The 18,423-nt window shown below is 41.4% G+C and overlaps 1 protein-coding gene across 2 annotated transcripts; it reads left to right on the top strand.

The window, feature by feature from the left end:
• Positions 1 to 433: 433 nt before the first annotated feature.
• On the top strand, positions 434 to 18,029 carry NAE1 (NEDD8 activating enzyme E1 subunit 1). Of its 2 annotated transcripts, XM_075433648.1 has the most exons (20): positions 434 to 519; positions 1,183 to 1,286; positions 1,379 to 1,439; positions 2,379 to 2,409; positions 3,014 to 3,085; positions 3,384 to 3,463; positions 4,614 to 4,723; positions 5,075 to 5,184; positions 5,762 to 5,824; positions 6,070 to 6,133; positions 9,408 to 9,499; positions 10,787 to 10,846; positions 10,935 to 11,068; positions 13,351 to 13,426; positions 13,794 to 13,833; positions 14,855 to 14,941; positions 15,964 to 16,056; positions 16,483 to 16,597; positions 16,670 to 16,719; positions 17,795 to 18,029. In XM_075433648.1, the coding sequence occupies exons 1-20, from the start codon at positions 464 to 466 to the stop codon at positions 17,902 to 17,904; spliced, it is 1,608 nt and encodes a 535-aa protein (XP_075289763.1). In that variant the 5' UTR covers positions 434 to 463; the 3' UTR covers positions 17,905 to 18,029. The 2 variants fall into 2 exon arrangements, with proteins under 2 accessions (XP_075289763.1, XP_009942564.2); XM_009944262.2 differs by lacking the exon at positions 434 to 519 and having other exon boundaries at positions 1,198 to 1,286; positions 1,379 to 1,443.
• The last annotated feature ends 394 nt before the right edge of the window (positions 18,030 to 18,423 follow it).

Below are 18,423 nucleotides of genomic sequence, written 5' to 3'. Positions count from 1 at the left end.
TGACTGCTGGACTTGATGATCTTGGAGGTGTTTTCCAACCTTAATGACCCGACGATTCTATGACTCTGTGACTCCCATCAACTTCAGCGTCCCCCAAACACATCAGGGCCTTCTTCCTTCCCCCCGGCTTCCACACGGCCACCTCGGACCGCACCGCACACGGACGGCGGCTCTCCTCGCAGCCCAGCCGCACCGGCTGGAATCTCCGTCCCGCACCAACGCTCCCACTCGTTTACCCACGACCCAAGCAAAGCCCGCGACTCGCGCAGAAGCCGCAACCCGCAAGACCGTCCAGCCACAGCGAGGCCCGCAGCGCCCCTCCCGGCCCCGCGCCCAGCCCCGGCCTAGGGCTCCGGTACCGCCGCGCCGCGCCCCCTCCCACCAGGCTCCGCCCCGTCCCCCCGCGCCTGCGCGCGTCCGCGCCCGCGCCTGCGCAGCGCCCGCCGCGGGGGAGCGTGGGGCAATGGCGCAGAGCGGCGGGGTCAGCCTGAAGGAGCAGCGCTACGATCGGCAGCTGAGGTAGCGCGGTGGGGCTGCCGCTGCCTTGGCCGAGCCGAGAGTGGGCTGCTGCGGCGCCGGGCGCCGGCTGCCCGCCCGCCCGAGCGGCCGGCCTCCTCCGCGGCCGCTTGCGGGGAGAGGCGCGGCGGGCGGCCCGGCGGGCGGCCAGGCGGGGGCTGCGCTGGGCGGGCAGGGCCGCTCGCCGCCGCCCCCGGCGGAGCCCGTCGGGCTGCGGGGACCCCCTGTCCTGTCGTGGTCGCCGGGCGGCTGCGAGAGTGCGCCGGCGTTCAGGGAGAAGGCGGAGGAGAGCGGAGCTGACGGAGGGGAGGGCGGCTTGGCGGGAGCCGGGCCGTGTGCGGGCTCTCACTTCTGTTTGGGAGCCTTGGGCTCCTGAGGGGCGGGGGTGCGGCCCTGTGGGCCCGGCGGGGCCTTGGTGGCTGAGCACAGGCCGGCCCGGATCAGCCCGAGTCTTGCGTTGTGGGTGTCTTGGCCACACTGCCAGACTCATCAGCAGTGGTTTCCATCTGCTTCTACGTTTCTGTGTCTTGTATTGTAAATTTTAAAAGATACATGTTATTCATAATGAAACTTGCAGGAAAGAGAACTTTCAGTTTTGGGATGAAATTGTGTTCACTCTCTGAAGTGCAATAACCTCAGAATGTTTCCTTTTCCATCCCAATATAGGTTGTGGGGTGACCATGGACAAGAAGCTTTAGAATATGCCCATGTTTGTGTGATAAATGCAACTGCGACAGGAACTGAAATACTCAAAAACTTAGTGCTACCAGGTAAGTAGATATCTCTTCTGTATTTACTTTGTAATGTATCTAGTAATTTCATAATGCCTAGTTATTCACAGTAATTTTTTTTTGCCCCCAAGGTATTGGTTCATTTACAATTGTCGATGGGAATCAGGTCTCCGGAGAAGATGTTGGAAATAAGTAGGTTTGTCACTAGTTTCTGATACAAACTGAGAAGTAACAGGGTTTCATAAGTAGTTCTGTCTCTGTAGTTGTGAAGAAATCTTATAAAATTCTTAATTATTTTAAAAGCCTCTATATGTTTCTCCAGGTCTTTTGTGGGTTTGGATGTTTGTGCAAATACGGCATGCACAATCATTTCGATGTTAGCTGCTAAATTTTACATAGTGGTTTTGGTTGCTGGTTTTGTATCTTAAAGATTTCTTTGCTTCGCGCATCAGTTTACAGAGACAACGGTCTACTCAATATAAGAGCATTTAAAATTAAGTTGTTTGCTGTAATCTTGAGGTATTACAATGCAAGATTTGCTTGTGTTTCAGCATGGCTTAATGTATGTTCCATAATTTTAGTGATAGAAATAACTCACTTTTTGTTTTTTTATCACTGTGAAACTGTGACTGAGAGCCATTGATTACCTTTCATAGCTTTGAAAGGCTGTGCACAGCAGGGGAAAGGATTAAGAAATGCTCTGCAAATCATCTATAAAAACATTTGTGTACTAATTCTGGGTCACATTCTCTCACAGTTGAGGTAGATACCTACAAATATCTGTCTGCTTACAGGGGTTGTATGAGGGGGAAGGATATTCAGTTACATGAAGAAATGAGTACTAATGGGTCTTTAATTAGCCTAGGGAAGAAGAATCTGTAGTGTGATCCTGGCCTCTAGAGGAGTTTGGTATGTCTTATTTTTCATATTCGTGGCTCAGGCATTGGAAAGTTTTCTTAAGAAACTGATCATGAGGAAAATATAATGGTAGGGAGAAGAAAAGCAGGTTTAAGGGGGAACTTGGTTTGTTGTGTATGAGAGTCAGCAACGTATTCTGCACTCCAAAATGTAGATGTAGTATTTTTCTTCAAAATAAAACTTCACGTGTAACTCTTCTTGTCTCCTTTTCAGTTTCTTTCTACAAAAAAGCCATATTGGTCAGGTAAGAAGATAACAAATGTCACTTTAGGTTTATTGAAAGCGTGAAAGCATTGAGTAAATACTCAAACATAGTGTTATGAGTAATGCTTAAAACGTGTATGTGTAGGTTAAAATCTGTTTATTCTTCAACTAAATTCCCCATGCTTACTTTTTAGTTGCTCATAAGTGAGAAAATAAGCTGAATTCTGGCAAGATTGAATGGGAAAAATGAACAGGATATGTTCAAGAAAATCTTTGTAAGGATAAGGTGGAAGAGAATTGTGGTTGAAGGAGCAAAGCTAAGAGTAGACAAGTGAATGTGCAAAAAAAAAATCACAAACCCAAGAGAGTACAAAAGGCATAGGTAACTCCTGGAAATTAGTAAATAGCTGTCACATAATTTTTGCTTTTAAAGTTATATTACTGAAAGTGGTCTCAAACAAGTGCATGCTCTTAAGGATTTTATTTTTAATTCAGATAAGGCAGGCTTGGAATAAAAATCCTAGCTTATGATGAAGTCTTTTTTTTTTCTTTATTTATTTTAAGCATGTAGCATATGTAGTAGTGATAGACTGTGTGAATTACATTTCAAGAGGTTAAACAACGTTTTGATTGTTCCGAAACAGAATCGTGCCCAGAGTGCCACTGAGCTCTTGCAAGAATTGAATAGTGATGTTTCTGGAAACTTTGTCGAAGAGGTTTGTTTCCCAAAATTAGTTATACTTTTCTTGTTAAACAATGTCATAAGAGTGTGGAATAATAGCTGTGTGGGTTTTTTGTACTGTTGCAGTTTAAGTAGCTTCATGATAAAACAACACTTGAGGAAGAAGATCTTAAGTTATTTGCAAAAAGTCAGTTTACTATTTTAAACATTATTTTATAACTTCATCATAGTTTTATAGCTCTCACTTAACACTTTGCATTGAATATTGAACAAACTTGTGTATTCAGAAATTTTCACAGTATTTCCTGACTTTTTTTCTTCCTACTGTTCAGAGTCCAGAAAAGCTTCTAGACAATGATCCTTCCTTTTTTAGTCGGTTCAACTTGGTGGTTGCCACACAACTAACAGAAAGGTAAAGCATCATTTGAAGTTGTTTGTTTGTTTTCATTCAGTTGTAAAAGCAGGTTTCAACTGCAGGCATGTTCTTGCAGGAAAACTTAGCAAAACAGAGCTCTCTCATTGTGAAGGAGGGTTACGATAAGTGATGGCGTTTTTCTGTGGACCTTTTTATGTGTTAATACAGAGTTTAAAGTGTCTTTCGGATCCATGCCTGACTACTGGGTGCCGTCTCCAGGTGTATTTGTCTATGTCAAGTACTCTCTTGTAGTGAAAGTTGTTTCTGGCCCAGAATCCGTATAATAACTATTCTTCTTATGTAAACCCTAACAGATATAGGGTCTGTGATACCTCTAGATTTTTGCAAATGTATTTTATCCTTTGTAGAACTCTTTCCATTTTACCCACCTGTGTGATTATATTGCCCATATAAACTCTGTCGAGACCAGAAGTCTTGATTGTGTTTTTTTTAACCTCTTTCTACTGAGAGGCCTCTCCCGTGCTGCCTTCCAGTAAACAGTACAGATGAAAAAATGGTAACTCTCAGAGCACTGAGAAGCTTGGGGTAGAAGAGCCTGCTTCTGCTTCAGTAGACAGGCTGCCTCCACAGAGGGAAGAGATTGCTGGATAGAGGAGGAGTTACATCTTGCTTTTGTAAGGAAGTGGCTGTTATTTGTACTTTATATGTTTGCTCCCTCCCCCTACTAACAGAGGAGCTAGAGTACTGTCTCTTAGAGAAATAAGAGCCAGCTGGCCTCTTCAAAGTGGTGATTCACATGCAGGCATTTGTGAATAAAGAGTATTTCTTATGTGCTGTTGAAAAACCTCTCATTGGAACTGCCCCTACTGGAAGTTGTGTTTATGCAACACACAGAACTAATTTTTCTACTTTTTTGTTTCACAACTCATTGAAGTTTTTTGTTTAACTGGTATTTGGAGCATTTGAGAGGATAGAGTTAAATACAAGTAAGCTAATGGATAAATAGATTTCTAATCTAGTGTAAATTCACCTATAAAATTATTCACCTTTCATGTGCTTAGAATTGTGATACTATTAGAGTTATTATAGAAAACTTCTTTCACAAGTGACTTGTACAAGCATTAACTTTGTAGTTTAACTGTTGTCCTCTTGTACATCTGAAAAAAAAAAATGTTTTTCCTTACAGTACGTTGCTGCGCTTGGCTGAACTTCTCTGGAATGCTAACATTCCTCTGCTGGTCTGCAGGACTTACGGACTGGTTGGTTATATGAGAGTCATTATTAAAGAACATACAGGTTAGAGGGTTTTCTGAGATAAAGACCTTTCTAAAACGTTTAAAGCTTCAATATGTAACGTCACTTTGATGTTTTTGTTTTTCCGTCTTTAGTGTGCTTTAGTATTTGTTAAGTCTTAACGTTGTTTGCAGTTCATCACCAGGAGCATTCTTTGAAGAATACATAGAAACTATGGACTGCAACGAATATTAAATTGGAGATTATCCTGACATTGAAGTTAACTTACACAAGAACACTTATTTTAAGAATTAAGCAGTGAATCGAGCAGTTGATGCACTGCATTTGATGTACAGCTCTGTTTTGAAGGCCAGACGCGAAACTGTGAAATGCATTGTGTAATTTTTTTCACAGTTGTTGAATCTCATCCTGACAATATGTTGGAAGATCTGAGACTGGACAAGCCATTTCCAGAACTGAGGGAACACATTCAGTCTTATGACTTGGATCATATGGACAAAAAGGTTGGCATGTTGTTTGCACTATGTGCTCTGAGACAGATGCAGACATAAAACAGGGATTCTATGAAAAAGACGCTTGGCAGATGACTTTGGTGCCGACTCTCATCTGAGCAGAGGCAACAGTAGAATCAGTCACGAGGTGCTATTTTTGGCCTTTGCTGCAAATGTTAGTCTGTATTTAAAACTTAAGCAAGTGGGGTCTTGGGAAGTAAGGAATGTTCTTGGATATCTTGATCTTTTGTTAGGTTGATTTCCCACTCATCACCACCCCCTCCTTTATGATTACCTACTACTGCAAAGCTTTGGAGTGTATGTGTTTGTGCATAATGTAAGTTCCACTCCAGAAAGATATTGGAGAACTTGTCTCAGCCACCCGTCTTATAAGTAAAGGAATAATAATTTAATATTAGATTTCTAGTAGTTAGAGAATGTTCTTTCTGAATCAAAATCTGGAATATGTCCTCTTTTTTAAAACAGTGTAAGGGATATTAGGAGTTTACATTTAAAACAAGTTTTTAATTTGTCTCCTGTTTTTATCTTTTCTCAACTTGACAAAGATATCTCTGCTGTTCAATTACAGGACCATAGCCACACTCCATGGATTGTGATTGTAGCCAAATACCTAACAAAATGGTTCAATGAGGTATATTGCAAAACTGGATAAGTCATCAGTCTGTTATTAGTATTATTACTTTAGATATTTCTTTTCTAAGCTAGATTATTATTTGGGCAATGTGTAACAAGTAAAATAAGGTGGAATCATAAAAAAAATTACTGATGGAAGAACAAGTATGTGAACAATGGCAAACTCTATATCAGCAGTCTGAACACAATGAGGTTAGTAGTAGATGTTTTAAAGATAAAATGTTTTTGTGTTTTTAAATTTAGAAAAGTGACCAGTTGCCTAAGAGTTACAAAGAAAAAGAAGCCTTCAGACAACTGATTCGGCAAGGTAATGTATGTCCTAGAAGTCACTTATTCATACTGGCAGAATTATGTAAGGCAATACATAATTGGAGGGCTGACTTTGCCCTCTTCAAGGAGCTACTGGGAAGAATCCCGTGGGCCAGGGCTCTCGAAGGCAGGGGGATCCAAGAGTGCTGGTTGCTGTTTAAACGTCACTTCCTCCATGCTCAGGAGCGGTGCATCCCCCTGAGAAACAAATCGAACAAAGGAGGCAGGAGACCTGCATGGTTAAACAAGGAGCTTCTAGCGGAGATCAGGCAGAAGAGAAAGGTCCATGGAATGTGGAAAGAGGGGCAGGCCACTTGGGAAGAGTACAGAAACGTGGTGAGAGCATGCAGGGATGCAACGAGGAAGGCCAAGGCCCACCTGGAATTGAAGCTGGCAGGGGATGTCAAAAACAACAAGAAGGGCTTCTTCAACTACATCAGCAGCAAAAGGAAGGCTAGGGACAATGTGGGGCCACTGCTGAATGAGGCAGGTGTCCTGGTGACGGAGGATGCGGAGAAGGCAGAGCTACTGAATGCCTTCTTTGCTTCAGTCTTCAGTGCTAAGAATGGCCCTCAGGAATCCCAGGCCCCGGAGGTAAGAGAAGAAGCCTACAAAGAGGACGACTTTCCCTTGGTCGAGGAGGACTGTGTGAGGGATCGCTTAAGTGATCTGGATGTCCACAAATCCATGGGCTCCGATGGAATGCACCCACGAGTGCTGAGGGAGCTGGCGGATGTCATTGCTGAGCCACTCTCCATCATCTTTGAGAGGTCCTGGAGGACAGGAGAGGTGCCCGAGGACTGGAGAAAGGCCAATGTCACTCCAATCTTCAAAAAGGGCAAGAAGGAGGACCCAGGGAACTACAGGCCGGTCAGCCTCACCTCCATCCTTGGAAAGGTGATGGAGCAGCTTATCCTGGAGGCCATCATGAAGCAAGTGGAAGAAAAGAAGGTTATGAGGAGTAGTCAGCATGGATTCACCAAGGGGAAATCATGCCTGACCAATCTGATAGCTTTCTACGATGACATGACTGGCTGGGTAGACAAAGGGAGAGCCGTGGATGTTGTCTACCTGGACTTCAGCAAGGCTTTCGACACAGTCTCCCATGATATCCTCCTAGGGAAGCTGAGGAAGTGTGGGCTGGATGAGTGGTCGGTGAAGTGGATAGAGAACTGGCTGAATGGCAGAACTCAGAGGGTTGTCATCAGCGGCTCTGAGTCTAGTTGGAGGCTGGTAACAAGTGGTGTCCCCCAGGGGTCAGTACTGGGCCCAGTCTTGTTTAACTTCTTCATCAACGACCTGGATGAAGAGTTAGAATGTACCCTCAGCAAGTTTGCTGATGACACCAAACTGGAAGGTGTGGTAGATACACCAGAAGACTGTGCTGCCATTCAGCGTGACCTGGATAGGCTGGAAAGTTGGGCAGAGAGGAACCTGATGAGGTTCAACAAAGGCAAATGCAGGGTCCTGCACCTGGGGAGGAACAACCTCATGCACCAGTACAGGCTTGGGGCGGACCTGCTGGAGAGCAGCTCTGCGGAGAGGGACCTGGGTGTCCTGGTGGACGACAGGTTGACCATGAGCCAGCAGTGTGCCCTGGCTGCCAAGAAAGCCAATGGGATCCTGGGGTGCATCAAGAAGAGTGTGGCCAGCAGGACGAGGGAGGTTCTCCTTCCCCTCTACACTGCCCTGGTGAGGCCTCATCTGGAGTACTGTGTCCAGTTCTGGGCTCCCCAGTTCAAGAAGGATGAAGAGCTACTGGAGAGAGTCCAGCAGAGGGCTACGAGGATGATGAGGGGACTGGAACATCTTCCCTACGAGGAGAGGTTGAGGGAACTGGGCTTGTTCAGCCTGAAGAAGAGAAGGCTGTGAGGGGACCTAATAAATGCTTACAAATATCTGAAGGGTGGGTGTCAGGAGGATGGGGCCAAGCTCTTTTCAGTGGAGCCCAGCGACAGGACAAGGGGCAGTGGGCACAAACTGAGGCACAGGAAGTTCCAGCTGAACATGAGGAAGAACTTCTTCCCTCTGAGGGTGACGGAGCACTGGAACAGGCTGCCCAGGGAGGTTGTGGAGTCTCCTTCTCTGGAGATATTCAAGACCCACCTGGACAAGGTCCTGTGCAGCTTGCTGTAGGTGACCCTGCTTCGGCAGGAGGGTTGGACTAGATGACCCACAGAGGTCCCTTCCAACCCCTACTATTCTGTGATTCTGTGAATATCTGAAAAATAACCAGAAGTTCTCTCAGGGTTCATTTATGAACATCTGCTGGCATATACAGTACAATTCTGCTGCTAAATGATTGTTTTATACAGGTGGATCTTAAGATTCCAGATTTTCTTATAAATGCAGTTTGGCAGTGTTCCTTACTGTTTGCTGTTTAGGATCAAGAGTGTGTTTTGATTTGAGTGGGAGGAGAGGCCTTAAGAGAAAATCCTGTAGAAAATGTTGGTGTTTAACATGGAAAATGTAACAAAGAAGAAAGCAAGTGGTTTTTGACACAGAAATTGTTATTAACTGCAAGTGTTTGGTTGGTCAGTTGACCCACCACGCTGTTGGTAATCATTGCAGCTCTAAATAACTAGTCTAGAGAGAGAAAGTTTGTGTAGCTACTGAATACACCGTAACCAGTATGTGAACAGACTTCGGTTTTGCAGATGTTTCCATCTAATACCTTTTGCAAGTGCTAAAATTCATGAGGCATTTTTAAGATCTCTTAAATGATTGTAGAATGAAAACATTAACTGATTTTTTGTATTTCCTCGTTTAAAGCTGGCCTGTGTGCAAATTACTGAGTGGTTCTCTCATCCTTATTGTCAGGTTGGGCTAGGGAACTGTTCTGATCTGCAGTAGTTAGCTTTGGTTAAATTAGGGTTTTAGTGGAGTCCATTTTTTGGTGTGGCTTACTATTTGCATTCATAAGTATTTGACAAAAAAAACCCAAAGCAACATGACTGGGGGTGGGAAGGAGAGTTGAATTGCATTTTTACCACCACCTACATTAATTTAGTGATTATGAAATTTTACTCTCTTCTCACACAGATAAACTGGTATTATTGTGATAAGTAACCTCTATTTAAAATTGCAGGAATATTAACCACATGCAGAATGTACATGTAGTTAGTTTTATCAGCACCTCTTACTAGTAATAAAATTTTTTGCTCATAAGTTATGCCACAAATACATCCAAAACCAGTCTGCTCTGTTGGTAAGACCTAAATGATAAGATATAATTTAGAGGATTGTGTATTTTTAATTTTTTTTTCCAAAAGGTATCTTAAAGAATGAAAATGGGATGCCAGAAGATGAGGAAAACTTTGAAGAAGCTATAAAAAATGTGAACACAGCATTAAATACCACAGAGGTAAAAGAAACATTTATATGACAAAATTGGAAGAAATTTCAACTACCTAAATTTTTCAAAACATATTATGCCCTTTTAGGGCAGGAATTCCATTTGCAACATTTGTATTTAGGTAAAACAGGGTTAGTACAATTTTTAAAATTGAAATCGTGTGTAGTAAAATAGACCTAGACTAGGTTGCACTGGAACTTCGGAAATTCCTTTATTTTCTTCCTCATGCAAGGAAGCTACGTTTCCTTCTTGAAGACTTGAATTCAAGTGTAGAGTCAGTAATCAGAGGTCATTAGTAGTGTATTCCTGTCTTAGACTTTATCAGATTTTCTTTTCCTTATTGAAGTGTTTGGTACAATTATACAGAATTAGCAGTCACTGGTGTGGATGATGTGCGATTTAAATACATTGCTAGGAGAGAGACTCGGAAAGCATTTGTTGAAGTTGCGCTGTGTTGAAGCAGCTTGCTGTAGTATTTATTCTGTATAGAAATGAAGTGCTGCAAAGGACCTCTGACTTGGCAAATTCAGTACTTTCCTCTTGAAGAAACGTGTTACGAAATTCCTTTCATAAACTGATCAAGCTTTTGTTTTTCAATAATCCTGAAGTAGTAACTCATGGTTTGGAATTGACCTCTGATTTTCTTACTCTCATCCATGATAAACTGCAAAAGCTACATGAGGTAAAAGCACACTTTGTGGTTCTTTCTATATTACATTCCATTTTTATTTGAACTGTGCTGATCCTTGCTTGAACGGTCACGTTAAATCTCCCAAGAAAGCAGCAGGTAGAGCTTGGTGCTGACATCTGAGTCACTGCAAGCCCTCTTCCAGGCTGTTAGCAATTTGTTTCAGTTTGTGCCAGACTGAACTCCAGCCGTTCAGGAGTCAAAAGGCTCTCACTTTTACGGCCCCTTCTTGTGTCCCCTGCCATTTTGCTGCTCTGCCTCTAGCAGGTAGGATGGGCAGCTGGGACGAGTAATACCTTTTGCTGATGCTGCTATCAGTTTGTTTGGCGGTTTTTTTTGTGGTGATGTGTTGTTTTTTTTTCATCTTCCATGCAGAAGATGGAAATAAGGCTAGGTTTTGTAACATTCATCTCTATTAGAAGCATGTGCCTTGTTCTCAGGCAGTGCTACCATTTGAAATATGTCTCAGAGCACTGACTGTGTAAGATTCAGAAGTGATTTTGGTATGAGACTGACGTTGCATAGAGTTGGATCACCTATGTAATGAGTGTTGAGATAATTCAAGAAATCGGAAGTGAAGTAAACACAAACCCATTTTTTTTTCATAGATTCCAAGATGCATTGAAGAGATTTTTAATGATGATTGCTGCATAAATCTCACAGAGCAGGTAATGAGTAATTAAGGGTAAAACTTAAATGTAGAAGAAGCGTCATAAATAACATTTGTGTATATGACCGTCCCTTGTATATTTGCAGTCACCATCCTTCTGGATTTTAGCTCGAGCTGTAAAGGAATTTGTGGCAACTGAGGGACAGGGAAGCTTGCCTGTCCGGGGCACTATTCCCGACATGATAGCAGACTCCAATAAATTTATCAAATTGCAAAATGTGTAAGTATACAATTTTTTCTTTAAGAGTTACTAATGGTAGTAAATGGTGATGACTTCCAACCTCACAAAGTGCGTGAATTCCTGTGTTTGGAAAGTGTGTGTGTGAGACGGGGGTGAGGAGGGCTGTGGGAAGCACAGCAGCGTGGGACTCTGCTCGCTGTATAGATGCTGCCTGCTGCTTGGAAGCAGGGCCTACGTCTTCAGTGCATCCCAGTGCCCTAAGGGTGGGTGGTAAGCAGTCACTTTCCTTAGTTTCAGATCGAGTAAAGACCTTCCTGTAGATAGTAGATCCCACAGCCCAGCTACTGCTGTCCAAAATGAATTGTTGCTTAAACACAGCCCTTGTTTTTTTCTCCTCAATATGTATGTCAACCTGGTTACAGAAGTTCTAGTTTCCTAGATCTTTAGTTCTAATTAATGCCCTTTGAAGGGTTTGCTTGGCAGATAAGGAATAGTGTGAGTGAACATCAACTGCAAGTTCTAAACAGCATCGGTGTGTGTCAAGATTTTAGGAAGGTTGTCTTTGTACGTATCCTCAATGTGAACTTACTGTTTCTGTGCATTGTGGACACAATGCAAATTGTTGGGCCAAAAAGACTTTATCTTAGTGTTACCACATGTTCTTTGCAGTTGATGCTTCTTCCTCCTTTTTTTGATCTTTGAAATAAAGCACTGTCTTGCAGAAGACTTTGTTAAATTTATTGTCTGTGCAATTGTACTGTTGAATTGTTCCAATATAGGGAAGTATTATTTCTAATAGATTTTGATTGTTTCTCCATAGATTCTGAAACACAACCTCTACTAGAAAAAGGATTGTGTGCCTTGATAGTGTTTACTAATGAGAATGAAATCTGTCATTTTAGAGGTGCATTCCTCAGAACAGTGGCAAATAGCATTAAAAAGACGGGTCTAAAAAATATAAATCTGTTAACATGTTTAAAATAATTGATTGCTGTTGCTTCGTGGAAGTTACTCTGTATTAATGACAGTAAAGCCAAGAACTTGTATCATTATTTTGCTAAATGAAGCCAAATCTGAGTTCTGTAAGCATCAGTCCTGAATTTCCAGATAGTTATGTACTTCAGTTCCAGTAAGGATTACAGGGTTTTAATTTGCGGATAAAACAATTACAGTTCCTTAAAATGAGCTCTTACAATTGCGGTTTATTAAATACTGTATTTTTGAGGTGTTTGCTTTGTCATAGGTCTTAACGGAACTAATATACTATGGCTACAAATATTAAAATACAGAAGTTAATTAAATATTTGAAGCCCAGTGAAGGACATATAGTTGTCGTTCTGAAACTACTTAGTATTCTTCCTCTGACTGTGTGTAGTAATATTCATTTTAATTTTAACTGGTTTCTAAGCCACAGGTTTAGTGAACAGCTCAGCCACACTGAATCACAGAATCACGGAATCACAGAATGGTAGGGGTTGGAAGGGACCTCTGTGGGTCATCTAGTCCAACCCTCCCGCCAAAGCAGGGTCACCTACAGTAGGCTGTAGAGGACCTTGTCCAGGTGGGTCTTGAATATCTCCAGAGAAGGAGACTCCACAACCTCCCTGGGCAGCCTGTTCCAGTGCTCCGTCACCCTCAGAGGGAAGAAGTTCTTCCTCATGTTCAGACGGAACTTCATGTGCTTCAGTTTGTATATATTAGGTCCCCTCGCAGCCTTCTCTTCTCCAGGCTGAACAAGCCCAGCTCCCTCAGCTGGGGAGATGTTCCAGTCCCCTCACCATCCTCGTAGCCCTCCGCTGGACTCTCTCCAGTAGCTCTTCATCTTTCTTGAACTGGGGAGCCCAGAACTGGACACAGTACTCCAGATGGGGCCTCACCAGGGCAGAGTAGAGGGGAAGGAGAACCTCCCTCGACCTGCTGGCCACACTCTTCTTGATGCACCCCAGGATTCCATTGGCCCTCTTGGCAGCCAGGGCACACTGCTGGCTCATGGTTAACCTGTCATCCACCAGCACACCCAGGTCCCTCTCCACAGAGCTGCTCTCCAGCAGGTCCACCGCAAGCCTGTACTGGTGTATGGGGTTGTTCCTCCCCAGGTGCAGGACCCTGCACTTGCCCTTGTTGAACCTCATCAGGTTCGTCTCTGCCCAACTGAACAGTCATACAGGGATGTAGTAAGTGCATTCTTGGCCTTGAGGTAGCTCACTTGCATTCCTGTGGCTTGGTTTTTGTCTTTATGGTATAAAACAAAAAGAAATGGTCTTCACTTTGAAGTTGATGACTTTATGCTGTAATTATTAAGACTTCTTTATTATTAACAGATACCGTGAAAAAGCAAAGAAGGATATTGCTGCTGTGGGTAACCATGCTGCTAAATTGTTACAGTCCCTAGGCAAGGTAATTACAAAAGTATGGCTGCTCTGACAGGATAGAAATATTTTTACCGTGACGTTCTGTACAGAAAATAAGTTACAGGAGGCAGATATGAAAAAAGAAGGCTTAATTACCTTATTTCTCTTCAGAAGCCTTAAGTAAGTTCTACTGAAATTTAGTATCTGTGGTTTGTTTTATTTATCGCTTTTGATTTGGTTGTATAAAAGTAAAAGGCATACAGGGATATGTTATGTACAATTTAAGATTTTTTTTTTAATTTTTTTTTTTTACAAGAATGACTGGTTATTTCACAATGAATATATGAGTATCTCTGAAAACATACATTCTGTGGTCATTGTATGTACTGGAATGAGTATATTCTTTCTTTTAGGCACCGGAATCTATTTCAGAGAGAGAATTAAAATTGCTTTGTGAGTATGCTTGGATTCTGTTGCTGTGCTTATGCAAATGATCAAATAATGAAAAACTGGAATGATAATGTAGTTATTAATGAGTAACTTAATATTTGAATTTTTCAAGTAAGTGCTTAGCAGTTGCACCCCTCATCTTCAGTGGCAGTATCAGATGTTCAGCATCTCTGAATAGTGAGTCTATAAACGCTGGCTTTTAAAGGAGAATTTTTTTTTTTCCAGTCCAAACAACAAATAACAGATGTTCTCTACTTTCTGTGATCAGTACTCAGTCACTCTTGCCCATTCTGTGATACTGACTTCAGAGTGCAGGCTCTGTAAATCTCTGGTAGTCTGAAAAGGTAAAACAGCGATGCGGCAAGTAGCCCTCTTGATGGCATTTTAGGTTATGTCAGTTCAGTTCTGGATATGCGTGCGTGTCCTCAGCCTGGCTGAGTCTTCCTGCAACTGGAAGATTGTCCTGTGAGCACGCTGCCCCTGCGTTGATCCATCATTTGCTGGGACTTTGGAGAACCTCGCAGTTCCTCATTTTTGAGTGCTAGGTTGTAGCTGCATGCAGGGTTGTTTCATAGCAATGATACTGGAGAGGAACCTTTTCCCACTCGTAGCTGTACAGCTGCAATATTAATTGGGAACATGTGAGACAGTGGTAGATGCAGCAGAAGATGGAAAAAACCCATGTTCGTTTGCAGCATGGAAGAGGAAAACATGAGGTTGATGGCTCTGACTGATGAATTGCTATAGAAGAGCTGCACATGTTGTGAGCTCTTACATTAACCTGGCAGATATGTTTAGATTCTGGAAGTAAATAAGCAAAAAATATTTCACAAAAGTACTTCTGATCAAAGACCTAAATGTAGTTTAATAGATTTTATTACTGCAAGCTACTGGCAGAAACAGAAAAGTGTTAAATGAAATTATGATAAATTTTAATCTTTCATGTTTGCAGACATACAAAGATTTCAGTAATTGGTGATGCATTCAAGTAAGTAATGCTCTCCTTTCTGCACCCTCTGCTCAGGCAGCAACTCAGCTTTTCTCCGAGTAGTGCGATGTAGATCTCTGGCTGAAGAATACGGTTTAAAGACTTTTAACAAGGATGAAATCAGTAAGTACTCCTTTTTTGTCACATACTTTAATTGCATTTTCAACTTGAAATGGTTTCATGATCAAAAAGACTTGTATATGCTACATGATTTATTTCATTATGCAGTTTTATAATTTGGCATCAGCTAGAAGTATGGGGTTTTTTAAGTCTAGAATGTTGAATTCAGTTTGATTTTGAAAGTTCAAAAATGACCTTACAGATTGATGCATGTTTCAGGGTTTTTTCCTTGCAGATTTAATTTTTAGATAGCACATAAATAAAACATTGTTTTCTTAAAACTTCTTTTTTCTGTACCTAAGTTATGGAAAGGTGCTCTCACCTAACTAAAGAGAGGAGAATAATTGTCTTGGCCCCTCTCAGCCTATCTTTTTCAGTGTGTGAACTATCAAGCTAGTTACTTAATATTGCATTTTTTTTTGAACTTGCATAAATTAAAAAAAAAACCCCAACCTGGAAATACTTCTTATCAAAATTTGTTTAAGTTAAGGTTATATGAGTCCTCTGAATGTTTTGGACAAAGCGGCATATACAAAGTGTGTACGTACAGTTCTGTAATATTTATATTTAAGTGACGCTCCTTGAATTAGCTGGTAATATGCAATGTGATTTAAGTAGTAGTTAATATTTAGAAAGACTGCTGAGCTGTAAAGGGATTTAAAACCTCTTTTATGATTATAGTTATTAGTTAAATATATGAAGTATGTTTTACAAATCCCAAAATTATAACTAAGGGATATCCCATTTAATGTTACAGCAGCTGTCAAAGTTGAAACCTGAACATCGTCACTGAGCAGTTTATATCAAATTCATACAATATGGTTTTGTCATACACTCTGGAGTCAAAATCATGCATCTGACAGTTGACTCATTGAGATTCTGAGTTGCAGATTGTCTTCATGAAGATCTCTTTACTGCAGATTTTACAGTTTAATTACTTGGAATCAAGTATTTCCCATGTGCTTAAAAATCTTTCTTTTTCCATTTCCTCTGTACCAGCTAACCAGTTCTCTTGCTGTTTTCAGTTTCCCATATGGATAACCCAGACAGTGAAGTAGTGCTGTACTTGATGCTACGGGCTGTAGATAGATTTCACAGACAGCATGGTAGATATCCAGGTATGTTAATGCCAGAGTTCCTTAACATGATAAAAAGAAATTTGAAGATCTAATAGTTACTATAATACTAGTTATAAACTACAAATACAGCATTCTTTGTAGTTTTGTTTCCACATTAATGTAGCTTCAAGAATGTGAAAATTCAAGTGCAACTTTTTTGTCTTTGTGAACTTAAGGAATTTATCTGAATTGGTACCACTGAAATGGGTTGCATGGATTATGAATGGGTTCAGCTATGCAGTAATTTGTCATTACAATGTGTAGCATCAACAGAATATTCAATTATTACTAGTCTATTAATAATTTAATATATTAATCAGCTGAGAAACTTTTCAGAAAAATAAAAAAGTTACACTGCCATTTAAACCCATGGACTTTGAATACGGTGTTACAGTTCTGTGATTAAACAGTTAACTTATTTTCCAGGTGTCTACAACTATCAGGTAGAAGATGATGTTGGAAAACTAAAATCATGCCTTACTGGTTTCTTACAAGAACATGGGTTGTCTGTAGCAGTGAAAGATGACTATGTTCATGAGTTGTAAGTATTGTATCTTAAGTGTCACTTTGGTGAAACTGACCTGGAAATACTAACTGTTACTTTGCTATCCAGCTGTCGCTACGGAGCAGCTGAGCCCCATGCTATTGCTGCCTTCATGGGAGGTAAGAATTTCACTTGTGTTTCTAAGGTCCATACAAACCAACCAACCTGCTGCAGTACATACTCGAGTCAGAATCTACACTATTTTAATTGCTTTGCATTGTCAGAGCAAGGACTCCAATCACAGACTGTTGTCAAAGGTGGTATTAGAACAGACCCCTCCCTCTTCGTGCTCCAGATGTCACCTGCTATAGTGTATAGAAGAAGTGGACACAGCAAGGTTTTAAAGTCAGTGGAAGAAACCAAATAAACTTAAAAAGTAATCTCAGTGGATCAATTCTAGTAGCTGAAAAATGTATTTAAAGTGGAAGAGGCTTTGAGTTTAAAAAAAAGGAAAAAATTGTAATAATATTAAAATTAACACAGTACACGTCTTCCTTTAACACAACACACTTATGTGAAGTTTCTATTATATATAAATAGCCTTGATTGCTTACCTTATTTCAACCTGTGGGTATTATTAAAACTAAATATGTTTTAATGGGTACTCAAAATTGATCTATCAGTTGACTTTATTTGGCTTCATGCAGTGTTGAAGAGAATTCTGGATGTAGGGATTTTTTTTCTGATTGAGTGAAACTTGGTACGTGCAGTGCTTTAGAAAAATACAAATGTAATTTCTGAAGAAATTACAGAATATTTCATACTACAGGAGAACACAAAGGGATCACAGTGAAGCAACCCTTCAATTTATTTTGCAATTCAACTGTATGTGATTTTTTTAATTGAATTTCTCAGTTTCATTTCGAGAGATCACAACTTGCATGGGTCTGCTCACACATTTTTACTCAGGGTGTGTACATGTACATGGAGAGAGAAAGTATGTACAGCGAAGTGCATGTCAAGCTAATGTTTGAAGTAACAGCTTTCTGAGCCTCTTTTTATCCTGGGAAGTACTGAAAGGCATTTTTTGCTCCTAGGAGTTGTATCGGGCACTTCCCAAATAATTCCAGTGTAGTGAGTTCTAGATAAATAATATTCTTTTACTGTTTTTTAAATATGACCTGCTAACAACCTTCTGTTTTTTAGGGTTTTGTGTTTTATTGTTTGGTGGTTGTTTTTTTTTTTCTTTCACAGGAGCTGCTGCACAGGAGGTTATCAAAGTCATTACAGGGCAGTTTGTAATTTTCAATAACACCTATATTTACAGTGCAATGTCACAGACTTCAGCGACTTTCCAGCTGTAGGACAAGGATCTTGTGTTTGTTGCCACCAGGCGCTGCTGCTGTGTTCTGTAAATACCGTGGTGGTCTGCCACTGACTGGACTGTGCTGTATTACCTGAGAATTAAACATCTTTTTATTTGTAACGATTTTAGCTTTTTTTTTTTTCCTCGAGGACAAATAAAATCATACCAAATCCTGAAGTTTTTTTTTTTTAACTAGAATTTTCTGATTCACCTTTTGAAAGAGAAAAGCAGCAGCTGTGCTGTGGCGTGGTAAGTTGCGTTTACAGCTCAATTTTTTTCACCCAAGCGGCCCTTCAGGCTGGGGGGCAGGAGCGGCCGCCGTCAGCAAGGCTGAGGCAACTTCCAGGGGCTGCGGGGTCATCTCGCTGGGGAGGAGCTAGGCAGAGCGGTACCACCTCTCGTTCAGCTCCAGGTCGGTGGGGAGGGGGTTGGTTCTTCCAGCTGTGTTAACCTAGTCCAAGCCTTTATGCCCGGCGGAGGTGACGCGATGGCGGGCCGCGGGTGGTGGTGTGCTCTC

Source organism: Opisthocomus hoazin, chromosome 12 (genome assembly GCF_030867145.1).
Source record: "Opisthocomus hoazin isolate bOpiHoa1 chromosome 12, bOpiHoa1.hap1, whole genome shotgun sequence".
In the NCBI taxonomy this organism is placed as follows: Eukaryota; Metazoa; Chordata; class Aves; order Opisthocomiformes; family Opisthocomidae; genus Opisthocomus; species Opisthocomus hoazin.
The sequence above is the reverse complement of the archived record's forward strand: the minus strand, read 5'-3'. Positions and strand labels throughout refer to the sequence as shown.